This window comes from Odocoileus virginianus, chromosome 9 (genome assembly GCF_023699985.2).
Source record: "Odocoileus virginianus isolate 20LAN1187 ecotype Illinois chromosome 9, Ovbor_1.2, whole genome shotgun sequence".
Lineage (NCBI taxonomy): Eukaryota > Metazoa > Chordata > Mammalia > Artiodactyla > Cervidae > Odocoileus > Odocoileus virginianus.
The window spans coordinates 1,624,164-1,647,705 of record NC_069682.1 but is presented as its reverse complement, the minus strand read 5'-3'; the positions used below and the strand labels follow the sequence as shown (position 1 = coordinate 1,647,705).

Genomic DNA, 23,542 nt, shown 5'->3' with positions numbered 1-23,542 from the left:
CAATAATTTATACTGTCATCATCCTTATTATAGCTGGGGCAGAGAGTGCTCAATAAATTATAGTATTATTATCATTATTATATCTCATAACTTTGACTCTTTCCAACTATTCCAACTTATAAATCTCCAAGATGTTCTTATGTCAAATACTATTTACTCAATACTGTAATTAAATTAAAATGAAAAAATCATAATGTTTTGAGGGAAAAGATTAATAACACTCCTTTACCTCTTCATATCTGTCAAAAACTGCTCCTTCTTGCAAAAAGGAAGGAACTTCCTTCTGCCAATTAAATTCATAAGGTTTGGCCATGATTAGAGTCAAGACCTGAAAATGAAAAAGAATATATAATGAGTGTACACAATTAAAAAAAACAAGTGCAGAGCAAAGGTTAATCACTTGATACTTATGTGTTTGCAAAAGCTTTGCTTCACACACATAGACTAAGTCTATTAATTGACTTTTGTGTTTTTTCCCTTATTCTCTTCATCTGACCCTGAATCCCCTTGGCCTGGTTGCTACACCTAAAGAAATAATATGAAAAAATAACAGAGGTGATCATTTGGGAGGCTTCCCCCTTCCTCTTCAAATCCTATAATGTAATTTTATACATAAAATCTGAAGTTTTTGGATGGAAAACACACACACACCTAAACCTATACATAGGATAGGTAGGGTGCAAAGAGTGAGTGGTTCTACAAGCCTGCACTAGACTGTTATTCCCTCTTTCCCCATATCTTTTACCTGCTTTCTTTATATTTCTTTATTCTATTTTTTCCCTCTTATCATTTGCAAGTTCTATTTTTCATTTTAAATTTTCTATTAGGAAAGTTCTTAAATTTTTAACACTCATAGATCTTCTATTCTGCCAATATCTGGAATTTAAAATATCCCACACCCTAAAATGTTTTTTAATTCCCTTCATTCCATATATCCTTCCCTCCAGCACCTCCTATATAGATATAATCCAGGATTTTGATGCTAGATTATAACTTCCTTATCGTTTTCTTTTCTTTTTTCCCTTTTGTGGAGAATGGAAACAAGGTTCAAAGACCACCTAATAGAAGGATTTAAACATTTCTGAAATCTGACATTTGTGTCCTCAATATGAAAAAAATTGAGCGATGCAGGCAGTATAAAGGATAGTGGAAGATACACACAACTAAATATATCTTGAGGTGAAAATAATCTGGAAGATTCAATGTACTATATATTCTGTCAAGAAGAAAAAAAACTTAGAAATAGGAGATATGGGAAGTAAGGTTGGAAGGGAGAAAGAAAGAAGAAAGTTTAAAAAACGGGAGTTTACTCTTGAGTCTTATGTCTTATACAAAAAGAAAAAACGAAACTATAAGAAAAAGATAAAGAAATTACAATGGAGCATCCAAACCTCAGATTACATTGATACAAGAGGTGCTAGAGGGAAGGAAATGCAGAACAAAGGGCGACAGAAGTATTTTAGGGTGTGAAATAGAGGCAGTTAAAATTCTAGATATTAGCAGAAAAATAGAAGATCAACTATGAGTGTTGAAAATTTAAGAATTTTCCTAACAGAAAATTTAAAATGTAAAGTATGACTTTCAAGTTATTAAGAGGGAAAAACAGAACAAAGAAATGTGAGTCTCCATTAAAAAGATAAAAAATGTGGGAAAGGAAGGGGGGGAAACGACACACAATAACCAGGAAACACAAAGGAAAATGACAGCACATTACTAATTCTAATCACATGAACATGCTGAATTCACTTATAAAAGAAAGAGGCTTTCAAATTAGGAAGCATCATAGTCATTTACCAGAAATATTTATGAAATGAAAGCTATATAGGAATTTAAAAATGAAGGAAGGAAAGGAAGATATAACAGACAAAGTTTAAGAAGGGAACAGCTGTAACAATGTTAGACAAAATACACTTCAAGGAAAAAAAGAGAGACAATAAGTAGTCACATGAAGAGAAGGGGTGATAAAAATTACTTAAAAGTTATTCATATTAAACATGTGACCACAGCGCATCAATATATCTATTGAAAAGCTGAAAATACAAAGAAAAAAATGGCAAAGTCACAAACAGATAACAGTTCTCAGAAATTAATGGAAGACTATTGAGGATCTGGCTATCACATATAGAAATTTAACAAAACAACTTAAATGACTCAGTCAGTCAGTTCAGTCGCGCAGCCAGGTCCAACTCTGCAACCCCGGGGACCGAACCACGCCTGTCCATCACCAACTGTTGGAGTTTATTCAAACTCATGTCCATTGAGTCGGTGATACCAACCAAACATTTCATCCTCTGTTGTCCCCTTCTCCTCCCACCTTCAGTCTTTCCCAGCATCAGGGTCTTTGCAAATGAGTCAGTTCTTCACATCAGGTGGCCAAAGTATTACAGCTTTAATTCAGCTTCATCATCAGTCCTTCCAATGAATACCCAGGACTGATGGATTGATTTCCTTTAGGATGGACTGGTTGGATCTCCTTGCTGTCCAAGGGACTCTCAAGAGTCTTCTCCAACACCACAGTTCAGAAGCACCAAATCTTCAGCTCTCAGCTTTATTTTTACTCCAACTCTCACATCCATACACAACTATTGGAAAAACCATAGCTTTGACTAGATGGACCTTTGTTGGCAAAGTAATGTCTCTGTTTTTTAATAAGCTGTCTAGGTGGTCATAACTTTTCTTTCAAGGAGCAAGCGTCTTTTAATTTCATGGCTTCAGTCACCATCTGCAGTGATTTTGGAGCCCCAAAAAATAAAGTCTGTCACTATTTCCACTATTTCCCCATCTATTTCCCAGGAAGTGATGGGACTGGATGCCATGATTTTAGTTTTCTGATTGTTGAGCTTTAAGCCAACTTTTTCACTCTCCTCTTTCACTTTCATCAATAGGCTCTTTAGTTCTTCTTCACTTTCTGCCATAAGGGTGGTGTCATCTGCATATCTGAGGTTATTGATATTTCTCCTGGCAATCTTGATTCCAGCCCAGCATTTCTCATGATATATTCTGCATATAAGTTAAACAAGCAGGGTGACAATATACAGTCTTGACATACTCCTTTCGCGATTTGCCGTCAGTCTGTTGTTCCATTTCTAGTTCTAACTGCTGCTTCTTGATCTGCTTTACAGATTTCTCAGGAGGCAGGTCAGGTGGTCTGGTATTCCCATCTCCTTCAGAATTTCCCACAGTTTGTTGTGATCCACACAGTCAAAGGCTTTGGCATATTCAAAAAAGCAGAAGTAGATATTTTTCTAGAACTCTCTTGCTTTTTTGATGATCTGATAGATGTTGGCAATTTGATCTCTGGTTCTTCTGCCTTTTCTAAATCCAGCTTTGAACATCTGGAATCTCATGGTTCATATACTGTTGAAGCCTGGCTTGGAGAATTTTGAGCATTACTGCATTACTTAGCTGGTATGTGAGATGAGTGCAATTGTGTGGTAGTTTGAGCATTCTTTAGCATTGTCTTTCTTAGGGATTAGAATGAAAAGGGACCTTTTCCAGTCCTGTGGCCACTGCTGAGTTTTCTGTATTTGCTGGCATATTGAGTGCAGCACTTTCACAGCATCATCTTTTAGGATCTGAAATAGCTCAACTGGAATTCCATCACCTCCACTAGCTTTATTCCTGATGATGCTTCTTAAGGCCCACTTGACTTTGCATTCCAGGATGTCTGGCTCTAGGTGAGTGATCACACCATTGTGATTATCTGGGTTGTGATGATCTTTTTGTATAATTCTTCTGTGTATTTTTGCCACCTCTTCTTAATATCTTCTCCTTCCTTTAGGTCTACACCATTTCTGTCCTTTATTGTGCCCATCTTTACATGAAATATTCCCTTGGTATCTCTAATTTTCTTGAAGAGATCTCTAGTCTTTCCCATTCTATTGTTTTCCTCTATGTTTTTGCATTGATCACTGAGGAAGGCTTTCTTATCTCTCCTTGCTATTCTTTGGAAATCTGCATTCAAATAGGTATATCTTTCCTTTACTCTTTCATCTTTTGCTTCTCTTCTTTTCATAGCTGTTTGTAAGTCCTGCTCAGGCAACCGTTTTGCCTTTTAGCATTTCTTTTTCTTGGGGATGGTATTGATCACTGCCTCCTGTACAATGTCACAAACCTCTGTCCATAGTTCTTCAGGCACTCTATCAGATCTAATCCCTTGAATCTTGTCACTTCCTCTGTACAATTGAAAGGAATTTGACTTAGATCATACCTGAATGGTCTAGTGGTTTTTCTTACTTTCTTCAATTTAAGCCTGAATTTGGCAATAAGGAGTTCATGATCTGAGCCACAGTCAGCTTCCGGTCTTGTTTTTGTTGACTGTATAGAGCTTCTCCTTCTTTGGCTGCAAAGACTATAATCAATCAGATTTTGGTATTGACTATCTGGTGATGTCCATGTGTAGATTCTTCTCTTGTGTTGGTGGAAGAGGGTATTTGCTATGACCAGTGCATTTTCTTGGCAAAACTCAGTCTTTGCCCTGTTTCATTCTGTACTCCATGGCCAAATTTGCCTGTTACTCTAGGTATTTCTTGACTTCCTACTTTTGCATTACAGTCCCCTATAATGAAAAGGACATCTTTTTTGGGTGTTAGTTCTAAAAACAGTTCATAGAACTGTTCAACTTCAGGTTCTTCAATGTTATTGGTCAGGAAATATACTTGGATTACCATGATATTGAATGGTTTGCTTTGGAAACGAACAGAGATCATTCTGTCCTTTTTGAGATTGCATCCGAGTACTGCATTTCAGACTCTTTTCTTGACTATGATGGCAACTCCATTTCTTCTAAGGGATTCTTTCCTATAGTAGTAGATATAATGGTCATCTGAGTTAAATTCACACATTCCAGTCCATTTTAGTTTGCTGATTCCTACAATGCCAGTGTTCACTCTTGATATCTCCTGTTTTACCACTTCCAATTCGCCTTGATTCATGCACCTAACATTCCAGGTTCCTATGCAATATTGCTCTTTACAGCATCGGACTTACTTCCATCACCAGTCACATCCACAACTGGTTGTTGTTTTTGCTTTCACTCCATCTCCTCATTCTTTCTGGAGTTATTTCTCCTCTGATCTCCAGTAGCACCCACTGGGCACCTGCCGACCCAGGGAGTTCATCTTTCAGTGTCATATCTGTTTGCCTTTTCATGCTGTTCCTGGGGTTCTCAAGGCAAGAATACTGAAGTGGTTTGCATTCCCTTCTCCAGTGGACCACATTCTGTCAGAACTCTCCACCACGACCCGTCCATCTTGGGTGGCCCAACAGGGCACAGCTCACAGTTTCATTGAGTTAGACAGGGCTGTGGTCCACGTGGTCAGATGGGTTAGGTTTCTGTGACTGTGGTTTGTAATCTGTCTGCCCTCTGATGGAGAAGGATAAGAAGCTAATGGAAGCTTCCTGATGAAACTTACATAAGGTAAATATATTTAAATAATTTAAATATGTTACTTAATGCATTTAGCCTCATAGCCATATATATCTTTACTTCATTCTCTCTTTGTACCCAGCTACCTCACACATATAATAATATAACCATGATCAGGCTTATCTCAGTATTTTTCATGAGTTACGATGGTACTGGCACAAAGACAGAAATATAGATCAATGGAACAGAATAGAAAGCACAGAGATAAATCCATGAACCTATGGACACCTTATCTTCGACAAGGGAGGCAAGGATATACAATGGAAAAAAGACAACCTCTTTAACAAGTGGTGCTGGAAAAACTGGTCAACCACTTGTAAAAGAATGAAACTAGAACATCTTCTAATACCATACACAAAATAAACTCAAAATGGATTAAAGATCTAAATGTATGACCAGAAACTATAAAACTCCTAGAGGAGAACATAGGAAAAACACTCTCTGACATAAATCACAGCAGGATCCTCTATGACCAACCTCCCAGAATATTGGAAATAAAAGCAAAAATAAACAAATGGGACCTAATGAAATTTAAAAGCTTTTGCACAACAAAGGAAACTATAAGCAAGGTGAAAAGATAGCCTTCAGAATGGGAGAAAATAATAGCAAACGAAGCAACAGACAAAGGATTAATCTCAAAAATATACAAGTAACTCCTGCAGCTCAATTCCAGAAAAATAAATGACCCAATCAAAAAATGGGCCAAAGAACTAAACAGACATTTCTCCAAAGAAGACATACAGATGGCTAACAAACACATGAAAAGATGCTCAACATCACTCATTATCAGAGAAATGCAAATCAAAACCACAATGAGGTATCATTACATGCCAGTCAGGATGGCTGCTATCCAAAAGTCTACAAGCAATAAATGCTGGAGAGGGTGTGGAGAAAAGGGAACCCGCTTACACTGTTGGTGGGAATGCAAACTAGTACAGCCACTATGGAGAACAGTGTGGAGATTCCTTAAAAAACTGGAAATAGAACTGCTATATGCCCAGCAATCCCACTCCTGGGCATACACACTGAGGAAACCAGATCTGAAAGAGACACGTGCATCCCAGTGTTCATCACAGCACTGTTTATAATAGCCAGGACATGGAAGCAACCTAGATGCCCATCAGCAGACAAATGGATAAGGAAGCTGTGGTACATATACACCATGGAATATTACTCAGCCATTAAAAAGAATTCATTTGAATCAGTTCTAATGAGATGGATGAAACTGGAGCCCATTATACAGAGTGAATTAAGCCAGAAAGATAAACACCAATACAGTATACTAACGCATATATATGGAATCTAGAAAGATGGTAACGATAACCCTATATGCAAAACAGAAAAAGAGACACAGATGTACAGAACAGACTTTTGGACTCTGTGGGAGAAGGCAAGGATGGGATGTTCTGAGAGAATAGCATTGAAACAAGTATACTGTCAAGGGTGAAACAGATCACCAGCCCAGGTTGGATGCATGAGACGGGTGCTCAGGGCTGGTGCACTGGGAAGACCCAGAGAGATGGGATGGGGAGGGAGGCGGGAGCGGGGATCAGGATGGGGAACACATGTAAATCCATGGCTGATTCATGTCAATGTATGGCAAAAACCACTACAATATTGTAAAGTAATTAGCCTCCAACTAATAAAAATAATTGGAAAAAAAAAAAAAAGAAATTACAGATTGCAAAGACACATTTTATAGAAACTTGCCTCCAGTCTCCTTGCTGGTTAACCTGGAATTAAAGCTCTAGTTCTGTCTAGAAAAGGAAAGAAATTACAGTGGCCATGCGTAATGACCACAATTCATTATAGCTTAATGCCAAGTGAAGTTGCTCAGTCGTGTCTGACTTTTTGCGACCCCATGGACGGTAGCCTACCAGGCTCCTCTGTCCATGGGATTTTCCAAGCAAGAATACTAGAGTGGGTTGCCATTTCCTTCTCCAGGAGATCTTCCCAACCCAGGGATTGAACCCGGGTCTCCCGCATTGTAGGCAGACACTTTACTATCTGAGCCACCAGGAAGTCAATGACAGAGAGTGGGTAAAACCTACACACAGAGGAATTAAACATAAAGCTACACACACACTGACGAACAATTCTTGAGTTAAACCATGTAGTCAAAGCAGAAATTATAAACTTCTTAGGAACAAAAGATGGGAATCGTTCAGTCACAAAGTCATGTCCAACTCTTCATGTTCCTTGTTCTCCTTCCTACCCAACCCCTTTCTCTGTCACTCGCCACATTTGATCTAATATATGCATATTCAGAAAATAAGTCACTTTTACTGATCATTGTTTTATTATTTTCAAGCTATGTATTACATACCTAGGTTGTGATGCGAGTGACAGAGAGAGGGACGAGGGTTGGAAGGAGTGATGAGGAAGAACCATAAACTCAACGATGTCTATGATAGCAGGTGGAGTATAAATACAAAGAGAAGGTGAACACAGTGAGAGGTGCTATGTGTAACTTTAACCAAAATATTTAAAAACGTAAAGTGGATGTTTCTCAAAGTTAAAATAAATTTGGCTCAACAAATGAGCAGAACACTTAAACACACCAGTGATTTTGGAAGAAACTGGAAAAAAATAGCAAAAGATTAGGCCCAGATGGCTTTACAGGTGAGTTCTACCAATATTCAAGGAAAAGGTAAATCCTGGGTACCAATGTTTTTCCAGGATAGTTAAAAAAAAAGTAGAAGTGCTACCTGACTCATTTCCCAGGTCCTTTATCCGACCCTGACAATGATATCACAAATGTTAATAAGAAACCAACCAACCCTAAAGCACATTCTCACAGAGAAAAACCTCTAGCAAAATATGAGCCAGTCTATTCCAGAAAGTTATTGAAAGAAAAATTCAGGATCTTTCCACAAGGAAAACATATCAATGTGATGTGTTAAAAAGTCTCATACAGGCACACATAACAAGAAGATGTGAAGTTGAATGTGACAAGTCTCTAATACATACCATTAAATGAAAACCATATTTTTGTAGGAAGCCATGTAATGATATGGAATAGGACCAGTGTGACAACATTTACCTAAATACACAGCTACAGTGAACAGTGTAGTGCCATCTATGTAAAAACACACACACACACAAAAGAAATTATATACTTCTTTGGATATATATATATGTTATTAATAAGTTTGGAAAGAGCCTTCCAAATTTATGACTCTGCTTACTTCTGGGGAGGGAACAAAGGTTGGGGCTGAAAAACCAAGGTATCTTTCATGTTATCTCTATGTTGGAATTTTATTTATTATACGAATATGTTCCTTTGGCAAATAAAAAAGAAAGCAAATTCCAAAAAGGAAAAAAAAAAAAGTTGAAATCATACAGAGAGGTAGATACATGATTCTTTAGCCTGGAATAATTGAAAACAGACAAAGAGTCATTTCAAGGCAGCTTCTTCAGAACAGCAACCGTTGCAGTTTGAAGGAGGAGCTAGTCCATTACGTATTACTGAGAAGGCTGAAGACTGATGGAAGCGTGAAGGGCATGCTAACCAGCCCAGATGAAGTGAGAAGCTTCCTATGGAAGGCCAAGGCGGACAAGCCACATCACATCTGGTGGGAGAAGACAGTCCATCTGTGAGGGGGCGGGTCCCTGTGTGTCTCCCACAGTGACTGTCACTGGTCTCTTCTTCTCTTTCACATCTCTGTCCCTCCCCATTTGCCTCTGTGTCTTTCCATGCCCATTTTTCAGAGTCGACTCACACAGCCTCTTCATCCAAGGCAGCATGGATGCAAGCTTCTAGTGTATTGGTGTGTGTTCCTGCCTTTCACATCCTGAAACAGGTCTGCAGAGAGAAACAGACCTGCAGACCCCCTCAGGCTGTCGTGGGTGTGTTGTTCAGTGACCTATAATAAGATGAGTTAACTACAGGGACCTAAGTATCAGCATTAAAGTCAGATGAAAATACAACATGGTGGCCTCCCTGGTGGGCAAAACACCTCTCCTCTGCAAATCTCTAGGTGTTCTATGATCTCTCCACTCCTGCCAACCATTCCTTTCAATGCTTCCTTTGTTTTTATTTTAAAGGGAATAGCAACAAGAAGCTCTTGATATGAAAACCTCCTACTGAAAATGAAAATGAAAAGATAGCTTTTATCAACTTACATCATCTTTCATTGGTTTAACTCTGGTTCTCCCAGGATCTTTTCAGTAAAAGGGCACACAGCAGACATTCTCAGTGCAGATGTTTCTCTGCTTTTACTACTATCCTTACTACTTAAATATTCATGTCTACCTGGGATACTAATTTCATTATAAAGGTCTCACTGTGTGAAGGGCATTGGTAGGGCTAATGGTAAGAGGAGGGTAATTTTGACCTTGATCTTGAAAGAGGTTAGCAGTGGAGGTAGGAGCTATTTTACTGCTTGCTTTTTCAGAGCATGCAAATCCTAAACAAAGAGAGGTACTTTCGAAAAACGACACTGGAATATCCTTAATTTTCCCAATTTTAAATGAGATTGGGGAGCGGGGGCTGCCCCTTGCAGTCTGAAATACCTCCTTGGGCATAACTATGACCTACAGACCAGGAAACACTGACCCAACCAGTTGTGTTTGACAGCAGTTTGATCCAGATAACTGATTTTTTAAAGGGAATAAATGAAGATATGTGTCACAGTTCAACTGACTCCACAAAAGTTAAAAGGACAAATAGCTACTTCTTTTAAAAGGCAGGGAGGGAAGAACTGACCACTCTTTAACTATGTCCTTTGTGCAATGATCTCCAACCTCCACCCAGAGGTAACTGATATAAAACAAAACCCAAAATGCTTGTACTGCCACCCCAAAGGACCCTCTCCTCCAATTCTCCGGCTTGCCTTGTAAGGCCTTACTGAGAAGACACTACAAGGTTCATTGTCTCCTGGAAGAACACCACCTCACCCCCACAGAGCCCACAGGAAATGGTCCTTCATAAGGAACACGGGAAGTGAAGGAGAATTTACACAAAGGATGGGATGTGTAACTCGGTACCTTTTCCAGAGTAAACACCTTGAGCGGCTACTGGAAGGAGGCCAGGGAGCCTTTAAATAGCCTCATTGTTTCTCAGTACTTACGCAACTGGGAAGGATTAGCTGTCACACTGCGGTAGAGGAAAAACCTCCCTGGACTGCAGGGATAGGACTAGCGAGAAGGGGAGCCCCAGAAGACCTTGTTTCTGAGCAAGTGGTACAAAGCTCCATCTAAAGAAGATGACGAGAGAAGGAAAGCATCAGTGGGGAGGCCCACCAGGGGGTTCAGGCAGGCTGTGGGAGCCCAGAGACTCAGTAGGATATGCCTGCCCTTCACCCATGAAATGACCTCCCATCCCCTCATCCATTCAGCTGGGATGAACCAGGCAAGGAGAGCTGCCCCACATCTCAGATCTGCTGTCTGATCTCTTTGACTAGACCTAGAGGGTGGTCTTCAGAACTTACCAGACCACCTATCCCAGGTATACTGGCTGGATTATGGAGTCACCGCTGCTCCATTATGGCAGCTGGGTCAAAACTTCAGCAAGTCGTTTTTTGTTTCTGGACCTATGTCTCATGTTCTGTAGAGAGCAGACAGCGGATGTTCATGAAATCAGGTATATTTAAGGAAGATCCTGGGTATGTCAGGCTGAACTGTGGCCCCCAAATGACCCCTGTATCCCAGTCTCTGAAACCTGTAAATGTTCTTTTATGGCAAAAGAGGACTTTCCAGATGTGATTAAGTTAAGGATCTTAAGGGTGGAGAGGTTCCCATGGATCGTCCATCTTTCCAGCCAGCCTGAAATGCTGTCATAAGTCCTAACAAAAGCGAAGCAGAGGGAGGTTTGACAGGGGCAGAGGGGAGGCCCTGCAACCACGGAGCCGGAGATGGGAGTGATGCAGCCACAAGCCAAGGAGTGACGGCAGTCCCCAGGGGCTGGACAAGGAAGAGATGGATTTTCCCCTTCAGCCTGCGGGGGGCATGTCCTGCAGCACCTTGAGTTTAGACTTCTGGCCTCTAGAACTATGAAAGAATAAATTTCTGTTGCTTTCAGCCACTAGTTTGTGATAATTTTTTTAACAGCAGCCCAAGGAAACAAGTTCAGTGGGCCCACTGAAGCTGGGCATATTTCCTAAAAGGCTTACTTAGCAAGTTGCCAAATCAGTCTGAGAAGGAGAAGGCACTGCTCTGCCTTGAAGAGACGAGCATTCAACATATATCTGTTCAACTGAATCAAGGAAAGTAGCATAGAATGTCATCTAGAAATGAATTCAGATAACTTCTGTTTTTCTATTCCAATGACCCTTTGAAAAGTACTTCCACAGGATATCTTTCCCCATGATCCAAATGCCCTTTAACAATTTGCACCTCAACAATAAATACAAACTTTAAATAAACCTGCAGATTCCCCCAAGTCAACCAAGACATTTTCCATTTTTGTGCTTCTATTCGTGAACAAATGAATGCATTTGTAAAGCGTCTACTTGCACTTGGTAACATAGCTTTCAAGTAAACAAAAATGCACCGAGGCTCAGTTACGGGTTTTCTTAAGGGAAATGTTCATCTTTTACCTTCTACCTCCAATAAAAAAGTTTCATAGAGAATTAATCCCTTCCCAACCCAACCACATGAAGTGAAGTGAAGTGAAGTCGCTCAGTCGTGTCCAACCCTGCGGCCCCATGGACTGTAGCCTACAAGGCTCCTCCGTCCATGGGATTTTCCAGGCAAGAGTACTGGAGTGGGTTGCCATTTCCTGCTCTAGGGGATCTTCTCAACCCAGGGATTGAACCCGTGTCTCCCGCATTGTAGGCAGACCCTTTACTGTCTGAGTCACCAGGAAAGTCCTATCCAACCATATAAATCCCATCAAACCAAATAAGCCATGGCCTTAAATGAACCCATGTTGACAACAATCAAGGCTGTTTTCCAGAACTCAAAAGGTCTCTTGAATCTGTTAAGCATATTTCAATGTCCTGTTCTTCAAACTTTAAATAAGGTAATCCTTTTATTTCTAAAAATCGATGGGCAGCTACAGCAGATGATTCAGAGCCTTTAATAAATGGTCTTACTTCAAGTAAGAATTTAATTTGACACTGACATATTGCATCATTAATGACAATTTCCCTATTTGCTAAAAATATCTCTGTTTATCATCAAGGCATTAAATAACCTTTTTGAAAAGCATATAAAGGGTGCAGGACTAAGAAAATGATAATAAGCAATGCTGTTGAGGGTTGGAGGTGAGAATTCTTATATAGTTTGATGAAAAACAACTTTTCATACATTTCTATAGGCTTGAAAATGTATGCAAAATCTATGTACAAAAATACATTCTCCCTGTTCTGCTGTTTAAGGGAGAAAAAAATTATCTTTATATGAGCAACAAATAAGCAATTGGTAAAATATACAATAGTATTTAAGTATTCTATGTCCATTAAAAATAATGCTTTCAATGAATTGTTCTTTGCTGAACAAGAGTATACTTAGAAGCGTTTCCAAAAATATTCACAACTCTTGTCAAGCAAATACAAATGTTCTCAACATATCATTAAGCAAGCAAAAAAGCTGCATACAGAATAGTTTGTAAGTATGATCCAAATGTTTATGTCTTATATTTTAATACATATTCCTCACACAAACAAAACACACACTTGAATAGTAGAAAAAGACAAGCAAAATATACACCAAAATAAAAACAGCAGTTACATATTGCAGAGACTGAATTTTAGGTGATTTTTATTTTCTTTAATACATTCTGTATTTTAAAATATTTAGAGTGACTATAATTTTTATATTCAAGAAAAATGTTCTTAAAAGTAAAGAGATGACTGGAAAAAATCTTATTTTTCTCACATAAGTCAATTTTTAAATTATGTCCATGTTTTCCACCAGAATTTCTGGCAAGAATAAATAGCAGGAAGCAACTAATAAACAAAGCTGTAAAACATTCTCCTTTTCCTTTCAAGACTTAGGGTGTTCACTGCACATCAGGAGTCTCACATATACCAGTTATACCTGATTCTGAGGAAAGAGTTACTTAATAATAATGACTGAAGCTTGGGTATTAACTCTGGAACTTATATGACACTTATGTTTGGAAATAAAGCAGATTATGGTGATACTGGGTTTAGTCTTGAAGGAATTCTAAACTACAAGAAACTTAAGGCCTTTACATCTATTAAATTCATCATAAAGATATAAAAACATAGAAGTAATTTCCAGGTATTTGTAAAAGACACAAATTGAATAGGAATAAGATAAAAACAGCAAATATCTGCTTTGGTCTCTTTCTCCCCTGCCCCAACAATAATCATACTTACAAAACAAATGTCACTTTCTTAAAATTTAATAATCACAAAATAAGTGAAAAAAATGTTAAAATAAATTGTCTTTCTCAATTTAATTAGGTGATATTGATATTTATAATTATAGCATAGGGTTCATTAAATCAGAATTTTACAAAACATGTCTAAAAGATGCTTGTTTAGCTGAGATATTTAGGATCAACTTCATCTGAAGATAATTAATAGCTGTTAATATATAAATCCTTCTGTAGTGACCAGGTTTTAAGGCAATTGGAATGCGATGAAGTATATAGTTTCCCAAGAAAAGAACTAATTTGTTTTAAAAGACTGGCTGTTGGTTATCTGCCTGCAGCAATTCCCTTGGAAATGTCTGTTGGGTTCATACGCCAGCCCTCCAAGATCCTCTTGAACGTGTAAAGTGGCTGAAATTATGTTAAAAGTAGTTGTTTATAACTGAGGTTCTCTGCCCTGAGAGTGTCTTGCTATTTATCTCTTCTCTGTGGCTAAGTTTCTCTGAAGGACTCAGCCACAGGCCTGAGTTTAGGAGCCAACACTGATGAAGGAAAACTCCGTGCAGAGTTTGCGAGCAGCAAGTGTGAGCCTTCGGAGGTGTCAGTTCCTCGATGTTTAGTAAGTCCTTGGCTTAACGGCATTCTGTGTGATCTTTCAGAAACATATCATGATTTTTGTGGCAGTGAATTATAGACATGTCTGCTAAAAAGATTTTGTTTGACAGGATGCAAGATAAATCAAGCTTTGTTTCCAGGTGGAGGGAGATAAAACTTAACTGTTTTTCTCTCTGACTTCATGGTATAACACAACTGTCTTAGTAAGACTTTTTTGGTAAACATATAAAAATTCTGCGAAGTAAAGGCATCTTATTTCTTTTATGCTTCTGATATAAAGAACCTCTGTTTTTACTGACTAAGGTAGTACAGCAAACAGCAGAAATTATTTTATTACTACTGAGTATTTAAGATCAACAGAGTTAACCTCAAGAGCCCTGAGAAATACAACAGTCAGTCTTGAGAAATAAGACAACTCGTCAAACCTGCGGTATATGTAAATAAGTGGCTGGATTCTCCACGTCCCCACCAACCCTCTTTCAAGAGGAGAAGAATTTGTCCCTGTTTTCAAGACCAGAACTAATAGAATGTATGGTAGATGTGAGCAGTTCACCATGAATAGACACTCCCCGCATCCCCTGGAGTAGCAGGCATGCGCCATGAGCCATGATAAAGTTGGGGAGTGTTCAGTCTTTCTCACTTTCACAACAAGAGTTCTGATGAGGTCTGAGGCAAGAGGAAACAAAATGTCAACATGACAGATTAGGTACAGTTTTAGGTGTGAGTCATAGTTCGATTACAGAAATAATTCTCTCTCTTGAATCTTGTTTCACGGTGTTCTTAATTGACTAGCTGACAGAAGTCTGGGGCTTTGTCCTTGGAGAACCCAGGTGTACAGAGAGGGAACTAAGATCCCGCAGGGCTTGGGTTGACCTCTCCTTCAGCCTTAGTTTCTTCCTAACTGGAACACCCTTTGAGCTACTGATGGTTAAGATTTGGATAGTCAAGGTGGGGACTCAAGTCCCCTGGGGACTCCAGCCAGGAGCATAAGGCAAAGATCAAAGGTGTTGTCCTAAGAGCTTGCCTTTGATCAGTGGTTCTCTAAGCATGGTAGCAGACATCATCTGGAATTTACTAGAAATGCAGAAATCTCAGGCCCCACCTAGATCTTTTGAATCAGAAAATCAGTTAGGAGGGCCAGGTGCAGAAATCCATGGTGTATCCAAGTGACCAGGTGGTTCTGATACTAGCTAAAGTCTGAGAACAACTGCCTTGGGTCAAGTCTTCATCAAGAGAAAAAGGGCAAAAAAAGAAAAAGAAGGGGGAAAAGTTCTTTTGCTTTTTACCTATGGCCCAGGTCAACTTACCAGGGAAAGAGACCAGCAAGGCATTTGGGACTTAAGCTCAAGTAAGTAATCCTTTGTCTAGAATGCACACTTCTTTCAAGAAGGCCATAGAAAATCCAGGATATGGAGTTTCTGGGTTCTGGCATGTGCTTTCCAACCAAGAGCAGAAGTAGAAAATAAAGACCTAAAATAGACAGGTAATGGCTCAACCATTTTTTCTGAGCCTCATCCTTCAGGGTTAAGTCTGAGTAAGCCAGTTAGGGTGAGAGGTGTCTTGAAGAAAGCAAATAAAGGATGACGCTACTGAACAGTCAATACAGTGTCTGTTTAATCTACAATGTAGACAAGGCAGACAATGCAGTACTTAACACGTAAGTTTAAGCATTTCCTTCTTTGGGCCCAAAGCTTTATGGTCCCTGACAACAGTAAATTGATAATACTAACATTTCTCCTAAGAACTCAGAAAGAAAAAATTGGATAAAGATTAAGCCAGCAAACTCAGCCTTTAAAAAACCATTTTTTTTTTTTTTTTAAGCCACAATTACTAAAAGAGCTGAGGAAAAAGATCATGTTTAAACATGAGGGTCTAGAAGAAACGCCTTTGGCTACATGAAAAAAAAAAAAACCAACAGCATCTCAAGAGATGCTCCAAAAGTGTCATTTCCCCCCTTCCATTCTTCTCTCTGGTTTCATCAGACTTGATTCATTGCCCCAGATATGCTGAGCCTTTTGCATGTTTTTCCTTCCCTCTCATTCTTGACTCTCTCTTCTAAATTTGGTTAGTTCTGGTTATTCTTTAGGTATCAGTAAAAGAAACTGGGTTACATGCCATTTCTGTATTTTCACTGAAGCACTCTGTCTGGCTCTTTGCAGAAACACCATGCTACACTGGACAGAGCTGTTGTTTACCTCTGGCTTCACTACAGGAGGAAACCTGGGAAGGCCAGCCTTGTTTGCTGTTCTCTACAGGGTCCAGCATACACGGGGCACTCAGTAAACACTGCATGAATGAAAGAATGAATATTTTATTCCGGGGAGCAAGCTGAAGAACAACCAAGGCAGAGGACAACAAACTTTTGCTGTTACTCAGATGCACACATTGGTACCATTTTTGCGTATACCTGCTCTCCCCTCCAGGATCTTGGAATGCTGTTTTCACTCTCTTGTTCCCTTCTCATATCCTGCTCACCCCCTGGTCCCCAGCCAGAGAACAAGTTTCCATACTCATCTGGTTCTACAGCCTGGTGGGGCCCGGCATGGTTCCTGGGCTGTTAACCTGTCTGCTGGGCCCCATCCTTAGCTCAGACCTCTGACCACTGATTCCCCTTGAGACCTGTTCAGATTGGCCTCTGGGTCATCCAACGTCAGACCACGTCCTGTAGGAACTCCTGGTGTGTGGCTGTGTGGTTTTCTTATCCACAGAGGTGCCCTCTTTAGAGGAGGCCCCTAGGTTGTTCATAAGGTCTTCTCTCTGACACCCAGTCCTCAATACTTTGCCCTTCATTTGCCCTTGGACTGGTTCTGCCACAATTATTAGGCAAAACATTACCAACATGAATCACATGTGTCAAGGGAGAAGCAAGCTCTCTTTAGAGCCTGGCTTTGCCTTAATCATCTGCATATTTCAAAGGAAAGATTTTTATTTTATCTTCACTTGAATAATCTATTGAATGTTGCCTCAGGCATGTGTGTGGAATAAGTCTACAGACGGCAAGACAGGACTTCATAAAAAACAGGGAAATTTTTGGACTAGGAGCAGGCACATATTCAAGAGCCTGAAGAATCCTTTATTTTAAAAACGATTTTCTTATTAAAATAAACATATACAGACAATGGGCTAAAATTTAATCAAAATTCCTGATAGTTAAACATTCTCCAAGTGATTTTATTAATAGGTCTTTGCTATTATTAGACAAGAGTCATAAGATGAGGATAAAGTATAAGGCCATGTATACTGGAACTGAGTCTAGACCATAAAAGGAGAAAATCAAATATTCCCCCTAGGTTGTGAGCTAAAAGGTACCAAAAATTAAACAACTTTTACATGTTCATACACATAGAGGAACCACACAACCTGAAAAAATCCTATGGTCAAAGAGCTATAACTTAAAGAAACTTCAAATCTCAAATTCAGTTATCTCCTTACTTACATATTCAAAACTGTTCCACCTCCATTCTTCAAAAACTTAAACTAAGGCTAGAGATGAAACTAATAAAATAGAGATAGTGAGAAAAAATTCATGAAATTTAAGGAGATTGATTTTATTTTTTTCTATTCCTGCAAATTCTTTCCAAAATCCTCAAACCTTGCCTCTTGGTTTTTTGTGGTTTTTTTGGTACAGTCTGAAAGCAGTCTGAAAAGCAACAGTACTGCTGAAAAGTACAGTCTGAAAGCAAAAAGAAGCGAAATCATTAATAACCTCAGTTCATTTTACAGAAAAAGAGCTACAGGTTTTTGTTTTGCTTTTTCCCAAGTGCAGAATCATACAGTTAAACGTTATTTCCAACGAGGCAGAAACTTACTGCATGCATAGGTTTATGTGAGAACACACATACAAATTAGGCATACATATCGGAATATGTGCTGTCTTTGGCTTTGTTCAACAGACCAGCAGGACACTGAATGTTTAGTTTTTATCACCACCATTCACTTAATACCAGCACGGATGTTCACGCAGTTTGAAACAGGTCTTCTAAGGTGACATTAAAAAAGTGAATTTGAATGATCCAAAATAATGGCTGTATAAATAATTTGCCCACAGCCTAAAAAAGGGTCTGACTTTAATTATATATTACATTGTTTCCATAATGAATATTAAAATTAATATGACCTCTTCAGCTGACTGGAATGGAAACAGCAGGGCGATCAGAGACGGGTGACCTGGATTCCTTCCCAGCTCCGCCCCAACTACTTGTGTGACCTTGAGGAAGCCCCTTCACTTCTTGCAGCCGTACTCTCTTTTAGAAACTAGAGACTGAAACAATCATTTTTCTGATTCCTTCTAGCCTCAATGAGTAAGATTAAACATTATTTGGGCTCCATATGAATACAGATGTTACTTAAGAACCATACATGTCCTTCCTGAAATATTATTTTATTTCTTAAAATGAAAGCCACATTCAGATGGCTCCAAGTAAGTTGAAAAACAATGCATTACTATTGTGAATTGAGAAGCAACTGACAGGGTAATGACATGGTGACATTTCTAGAACAGCTCTTCAGTATCAAAGCAGACTTTCAAGATGCCAAATGCTTGCGCAATTCTGCTAAGGTCAATGGCCTTCAAATAATTGTTCCTTTCATACCATTTGTGCTTTTGTGGGATTAAAGTGTGTCTGATTCCATTGCTTATACAGGAACTGAAAAACATCCCTCAGTTCTAACAAGGCCCAGAGGCAATGGGAAGGATATCAGAGGTCAGAGAAGTTGGATGCGAAGCGATTCCCAAGAGTTCATGTTGTATTTTATTTTAGTAAATGTTGCTAACTTCTAATTCAAGCCATATTGGCAGGCTGGGAAAAGAAAGACAAAATAGAGCTTTTGTAACTAAATTCGCTGCCTCTTGGTCAGACAAGCCCTTGGTTCTCCCAGTTGTCAGCACTAATAAGCAAAGTTACCGAAAACTGCTTGGGTCCCTGTGTCTGCAATCAATTATTTTGTTTCTTAAGGGGTAAAGTTTGACCCAGCATTTTCTGAAATGCTACACAAAACTGCAGGCAAGTTTTAAAGACAGAAGTCAGCGACCTGACCTGGAAACTAGGAGGATGACACCCTCATTAGGTGAGAGAGGCTGGACTTCCTGCCATAACAAGAGACCAAGGCGGCTGCTGTCAGCACTCAGCTCCGATGGAGCAGCTGGGGGCTCACCCCGCCAACTCACCAAGCTTCACTCCACTCTCACGGCCAGGGCACCAGCATCTACGTAATGGTTTACATTTTATCAAGCATGTTCACAGCCTCTTTTTAAGTGAGAAATCATAACCCAGCTGCAAGATGTGCAAAGCAGAGCTAGGAAAGTCAAGCCTCCCTCATGCAGACTTCCCAGGGGGTGCTAGTGGTAAAGTCACCCTGCCAACGCTGGAGACTTAAGAGACGCTGGTTCAATCCCTAGGTGGGGAGGATCGCCTGGAGAAGGAAATGGCAGCCCACAGCAGTATTCTTGCCTGGAGAATCCGATGGACAGAGGAATCTGGCAGACTACAGTCCATAGGGCTGCAAAAGTCAGATATGACTGAAGCAACTTAGCACAGCACATATGATGGTAGAACCAGAACTTACACCTTTTGACTTTAATCCCTCTTTCTAACCTTGGTGCTCGTGATGAAAGTTCCTTAAATTCAGTAAAGACAATGAAGATATGTCCTCTGACCAAGATGAGGGAAAGTCATCTTTTCCTGGGATTGTAGTTAAGCTGCTCTAATGAGAGGTAGTTAAACCAAAAATAAGGACTGTTTCCACAAAGGAGATGCCTAAGTCAAGATCGCTATTCAACAGTTTCCTACTTAGAACTTAGCCAAGGACAGAGATTCTTGTTAGCGCAGCTTCAAAAACAGTAAATAAAAATATTATGCAAAAGCAAAATGAATGTAAGTCTCTATTTTTTAATGCTCTTGTAAAATAATTTTAACTCTAAAAAGATCACTGTGTCTTTAATTCTTAGCTTTGCTGTTAAAGCAGTGTTCTAAATGCAATGGAGAAAACATTTTGATCAAAACATCAGGATCTAGTCACTGGGTACATGACATTTACTGGCATATGATGCTATTTTGGAATATTTGTAGTGGGCATTTTAACAAAATTAACGTGGTTGCCTATATTTAACTTGGATGAAATCATAAGTGTTGAGTAAGCCATTATATATATTTTTATTTTTATTCTGCCCTAATTGAAACCAACCCACAAGGTAAAATGGGAGAGGAAATGGGATTCAATTATGATCATTACATGAATGATAAATTGCATCAGGCTCTGTGTACAAAACACCTACTGTCACTAAATCAATTATCATGTCCTGAAGTTTTAAAGAGAGAAAGGTTTACTATTAATGTATATTTTGACCAGCTATATTAGACCCTCCCATGGCCAATTTTCCTTAAATAATAAAAAGATGCTCACCATTACTATTTCCTAACTATTGACTCAGTATAGATGTCTTAAAATATGGAATCTACCTACTTATTCTGTCCAAAATGCCTTTTTGAGTAGTTGGATCCTATTAGTCTTCAAACTCAGTGTCCTTATCTTGGTCCTGGTCTTTCTTAACTTCCCATCTTCACCCTACACTCTACTGATCCTCTTTTATTAAGCAAAAGTTTCTTAAAAATTATTTTATATGGGAGTAGTTAGTTGAGTAACAATATTGTGTTAGCTGCAGTTCTACCACAAAGTGATTCAGTTATACATATACATGTATCTATTTCTTCATCACGTTCCTTTCCCAGTTAGGTTATTACACTGCATTGAGCAGAGTCCTCGTGCTATCTAGAAGGTCCTCGCTGGTTACCCATTTTAAACGTAGCAGTGTATACGTGACCCTCTTCCCACAGGTCTGCTTTTCTTGACCCTTGGCCTCCATCCGTTTTGCTCCCAGGAGCCTCCCCCTCACGGCAGCCCTGTGCCATCGCCACCCTGCCTCCTCCCCGGGGCTTCACCCCTGTATCAGTCGCCTCCTCAGATGAGACCCCAACTCCACAGCTCTTCTCGCTTCACTGTTACAAAATGACTGCTGGGAAGAACCGGTCACACAAAGATATTCATGAAGGGTTTTGTTTTTGCTTTTGTTTTTTCTTTAAAAGCAAACCATTGCTTGGAGTATTTTGTATATTTCTGTACCACAATTTTAGGAAGCATATCAACAACATAGACAGCTGGTGAAGGAAGTCATTCTATTTAAGCAACAAGTGATGAAAGAAAATTCCAGGCAATTCAGAGTTAATTTAAGCTTTTCTGTGCTGCTGTTAAGTCACTTCAGCCATGTCCAACTGTGTGCAACTCCATAGACAGCAGCCCACCAGGCTCCCCATCCCTGGGATTCTCCAGGCAAGAATACTGGAGTGGGCTGCCATTTGCTTCTCCAAGGCATGCATGCTTGTTAAGTCGCTTCAGTCGTGTCCAACTCTGTGCAACCCCATAGACAGCAACCCACCAGGCTCCCCTGTCCACGGGATTCTCTAGGCAAGAATACTGGAGTAGGTTGCCATTTCCTTCTCCAAAGCTTTTCTGTAACTGGGTGGAAACAGCGGTCAAGAACTGGTGAACTGAGTCCTACTGGCGGAGCTGTGACAGGCCTGGTCATGACTGAACTGCTCATCCAATACCCATCGCATCCTCTTTCTGACTCAGAGCATGTTTTGAAAATCACCCATGTGGAAGAAGGAGCAATTTAAACATTCTGTGTTCATTCAGAGGAAAACCTCTATATCAAAGATCAGTGGTCTCAGAAATGTCGATTTTAAATCAACCTCAGGAAAATAAGAATTACTTACAATGAAGTGAGCAGTTTCAGAGCAGACACTTCGAGTCACTCAAGGATTTAGCTGTTGCTCTGTTCCTGGGGGTTGGAACGGGACTGCTGCACTGGGTGAGATGGAATTTTACTTTCAGAAACTGAAGTCGGGTGAGTCCCGATCACTAGGCACTGTCAAGTCTCTCTCCAAATCCCTCTGACCCAAAGAAGTCTGTTCACTTCAAGTTGCCAATGAAATGGTTTCTGGTGTTTATCCTGCACAAGACTATGGGTTAAAATCCAACTGACAAACAGATACACACTTATTGATTGTTTGGGGAAATGTCCATCCAATTTTTCAGTGCAAATGGTCTTGAAGCTAATAAAAAGCAAAACTTTCTACCCTTTAAAAGTCATCATTTTGCCCTTGTTTTGTGGCCTTTAAAGAAATTCTTGGGTCAAGCCATCCAGGGGACCACAAAAAGCAGTTTTCAAAATAATGATTCATACTGGCTATACTTAAGATTTTTTTTTCCTACCCTAAACTAGAGCTGGCAGAAATTATGAAGTCAAGCTGTGGATTTCAGACTTTGGTCATTTTTGGTCATCTGTTTGCTAGTCTCTGGGAAACAAAGAGTTTCAATTTCAGGATATCAGTCAACATTTTAATTTTAGGAAGTTACAGCTATTTTGCCAAATATTCATCATTTTAATTTTATAAACTGAATACAGTATCCTCAGTCAACACATGTCAGGAGCCCTTACACACTGCTTTACTGCTAAAGTGACATGCCACTTCCAAATTGTATTTCTGATATTAAATAACTGAAACTTATGGGTAAAATTTTTTATCTTGCTAACTTCTTTTAACAACCTAGAAACTAATAGAATTATGAAGACAAGTACCTCAGCAGCAGTTAAATGACACTGGTGCAAAGGGAAAACATGTCTTTGAAAATTCTGTGTTCTGTTCTCTATTTAAATTATGGAAATGACTGTTGTTTGACTTAAGGGAAAGAAAAACACAAGTGATCTAAAGAAATGAGATGTACGATAAACCATGAAATACAGATAAATCACACATACCCTTATTCAAGAAAGTTCTTGTCCCTTCTGCAGTTTATATCACAAAGTAATTTTATTAAGGTTTTATGGAAAGGTCACTATTACATTTCTGTAATATTAAAATCTATCTTAGCACACAGAAATCCCCTATGAGCCTGAAATATTACTTCAAGACTAAGTTTATTAAGGTTTTGGCATGACTCAATATTAACTTTCTCCAAATATGACAACCATTTTCAAATCAGATAAGCAGTGGGATATAAAACAGAGGCTCATAAAAATAAAAGGAAAATGGCATCATTGCATATTAGTTCTTAGGGATTAACTTTAAATATACTCTAAAATTGGGAGGCAGTTTATCAAAATAGTTCATCCTGTACTGGCATTTTCATTTCACAAAGGATCAGAAAGAAACATG

General features: G+C 39.2%; 1 protein-coding gene across 11 annotated transcripts in view; it reads right to left on the bottom strand.

The window, feature by feature from the left end:
- PLCB4 (phospholipase C beta 4) overlaps nucleotides 1–23,542 on the bottom strand; it is a 460,969-nt gene that overhangs the window by 184,592 nt on the left and 252,835 nt on the right. For 10 of the 11 annotated variants that reach the window (XM_070471870.1, XM_070471879.1, XM_070471874.1 and 7 more), the window contains one exon: nucleotides 230–328. In XM_070471870.1, the coding sequence (XP_070327971.1) occupies nucleotides 230–328 (99 nt within the window). Of the gene's footprint in view, nucleotides 1–229; nucleotides 329–10,500; nucleotides 10,627–23,542 lie in introns of all 11 variants that reach the window. The other variant, XM_070471875.1, reaches the window with a different exon arrangement.